Source organism: Sinocyclocheilus rhinocerous, unplaced genomic scaffold, assembly GCF_001515625.1.
Source record: "Sinocyclocheilus rhinocerous isolate Xijiao unplaced genomic scaffold, SAMN03320098_v1.1 scaffold2773, whole genome shotgun sequence".
NCBI lineage: Eukaryota > Metazoa > Chordata > Actinopteri > Cypriniformes > Cyprinidae > Sinocyclocheilus > Sinocyclocheilus rhinocerous.
Window position 1 is genome coordinate 372616 of NW_015663019.1, and position 3083 is coordinate 375698.

A 3083-nucleotide genomic window follows, 5' to 3' on the forward strand; every position below is an offset into this window, starting at 1 on the left:
GTCAATGCAAAACACCACGGAACGAGATTAGTTGATTCTGACACCTACAACAAACGGCAGCTGTGAACCAAAACCACAAATGTCTCCAACACCTTCAGCACACGTTCATGAATAACATCAGCATGATCTCACCTCAGCTGAACCGCACCGGGAACAACTGCTGAAGAAGCTCAGTGATGGTCTGTGTCTCAGTTATCTCTTATAATTACACAAGAACTGTAAAAGCACTTCAGTTCCCAGAATGCATTGTGGTATGAAATGTGCATTGCATGTATTCACTATTTGCTGGATTATTTCCGAAAATTAATTATAATTCTACATTATAAAGTACAATATTGCAATTGTAAGTTATGATCAGAATTAAGAGTCAATCATAATCCAAAACTTGTTTTCTTAAAAGTGCAAAATGAAATAAAATTAAAGTAAATGTAATCACCAAAACTGTGCCCTCAAACGAAACAGATGTTTGAACTATTATCCCACGATGCAGCACAAAACAGTCATTGTTGCATAGTATTTTGTTAGTATTATGAAATGACTCTTACATTTTGTAAAATCATAGTATTCTACAGCGAGTCATTCTGTAGCCTAATGCGCGTTTATGAATTATAAATGAAGTTATGAAGTCCTGACAGGATGTGACTGTATCAGCTCGAGCCCGGACTCTCTTTCACAGCAGACTGCTATTAAACACTTTGATTCAGATCGTATTTTCTGTTGTATTATATGATATCTGAAGCTGTTATTCTCAATCGCACATATGGCAGCATGAATAATGGATTCATAAGCTACTCAATGAAGTTACGGGAATATAACGGTACAGTCGAGCATATACAAACATCAGAATAGACTCAATCAATGATTTATGCATTACCAAACATAACACAAATCACAATTCAACAATTCTGATGCAGCCTGGTTGAGAATAACGGTGCAGAATCAACAAGTCCAAACTTGCGATCATGTTGTTAAAATGTCGCTATCTGTCATTATTAATAGCGTATCAGCTTTTACCGCGTCTCATCGGTGAAAAATGATATTTTATCGGATAAAACTAGCCGATTCTTGACGTTAAAACAACTAGAAGCAGAAGCGGAGAAGTGAAAGCGGACTTACCCTGAGTGTAGACGAGGGCGCAGAAGTTGCAGGAGAGAAGCAAAATGATTATCTCACAACACACGTACATCTTATTGAAATCCTAAAGTGCATGGTGGACTCAGACGCAAACGAGACTCGAGCTCCATGAGAGCATCTGTGCTAGCGGGAGCGCAGGAGAGCACAGGCCGCTCAGGAGACGCGGAGCGCGGCGTGGAGCTCGGAGCATGTGCGCGGAGCTGGAGCTGGAGCTGGAGGAGCTGGAGGAGGAGGAGGGCTGGGGAACTAACGGAGCCATGAGAAAACACCGCACTTATACCGTTATGTGCCCGAGGGGTGGGAGAGGGGGACGGACACACGGGCAGGAGAGAGAGAAAACAAGAAAAACAGCCTTACAAAACTTCAACAACAAAAGAAAAAAGATCAGACTTCAGACACAGCCATAACACAACAACAGTTAGAAAAAACAACAACAACAACATTAGCTTAGACAGAAAAAATAAATACAAATAGACAAGACTGAGAGATTGGAGATTGCAGTCGATCAAAATTATTTTTGGGAATTATGGAATAATTCAGATTAATCCAAAGAAAACAAACACATTCCCATCCATGACCCAAACATCTGGACTGAACATTTTGGGAAATCCTATTCACAATCCGAACCAACCCTTACCCAAAAACATCTGACCTCCCAATTACATAACCTAGAGTTCACTCCAAAACCATTTAGACAAGCCCATAGCTTTAAATGAACTAAGAGGCAATTAAATTTAAAGTCCTGTGGCTTGGATGGAATATCTAATGAGATGCTGAAACCTAGCAGCCCCAAATTAAAAAATGCTATGCTGAAATTATCTAATTTCTTATTAAAATCAGGACACTTTCCTGAAATCTGGACTGAAAATCTGATAAGTCTGACTTTTAAACAAGGTGAGAAGTACGACCCAAACAATTAGAGGGGCATCACGGTGACCTCGGGAATCTATTCTGCTCTATTATTAATGACAGATTAATTCAGTTCATTCAAGAACACAAGATTCTAAACAACTGTCACACTGGTTTAATGCCTAAACAGAGAGCATCAGATCACATCCATACACGCCACACACTCATACAAAAATACCTTCAGCAGACAAAACAAGACAAATATTTGGCTGCTTCGTTGATTTCAAAAAAAGCCTTCGATTAGGTACGGCATAATGGACTTTCCTAAAACTCATCCAAAGTGGAATAGGAGGACATCATAAAGGACATATATAATGGGATCAAATGCGGTGTCAAAATCAATGACAAAAGGACTGATTATTTCAAATGCCTCCTGTGTGTCGCTCATGAAGAGGGACTGCACCAAAGCCTCTCCATTCTGGAGAAGTACAGTAGCGATTGGGCCTTACCAATAAACATGGAGGACGAGCTGCACATAAACACATTAGAGACACAAGTTTCACTGTAATTCCAGCAAGTGAGCAACATAGAGAAACTCTCGGATATTTTGGGAGACAGAAAAGTGTATCCACCCGGCAGTGCAGTACACCTCCTGACATCATATGAGGGACGAAGGCTGAACTGCTCTCTGTATTCATTTACATTTTAACATATATGTATAATGATGACATGTATCCTCAGCCACCGCACATGAAAGTCACCGCAACCTTCATTACCCTAATGAGCCTAAACGAGCCAATCACAGAGCAGGACTGACACACAGATCACAAGAAACAGTCTGTTACATTGTACAAAACAATCATAGATGAACACTGCTACAATATGACAGTTACATTAATACTGAAGTCCTCCAAGATCATGATGATAACTGAGATGATGCAGTCAGGTTTGTTTGAATGAAAGTGTGATTGGAAAGTAGTGCCAGTTTAGTTGCGGACTGATATACAGCATTAAGTGTGTTGATGACGGCAAATATTGGGAAATATCCACAGATCTATATCCCATCTGACCGCTCGGTTTGTTAAAGTTGCTCCAAATTT

The 3083-nt window shown here is 40.0% G+C and overlaps 1 protein-coding gene across 1 annotated transcript in view; it reads right to left on the reverse strand.

Moving 5' to 3' along the window:
• The window catches only part of reck (reversion-inducing-cysteine-rich protein with kazal motifs), a 53312-nt gene extending 51932 nt beyond the window's left edge, over positions 1–1380 (reverse strand). The window contains exon 1 of the mRNA XM_016539022.1: positions 1117–1380. Within this exon, the coding sequence (XP_016394508.1) occupies positions 1117–1186 (70 nt within the window). The 5' untranslated portion in view covers positions 1187–1380. The remainder of the gene's footprint in view (positions 1–1116) is intronic.
• Positions 1381–3083: the final 1703 nt, after the last annotated feature.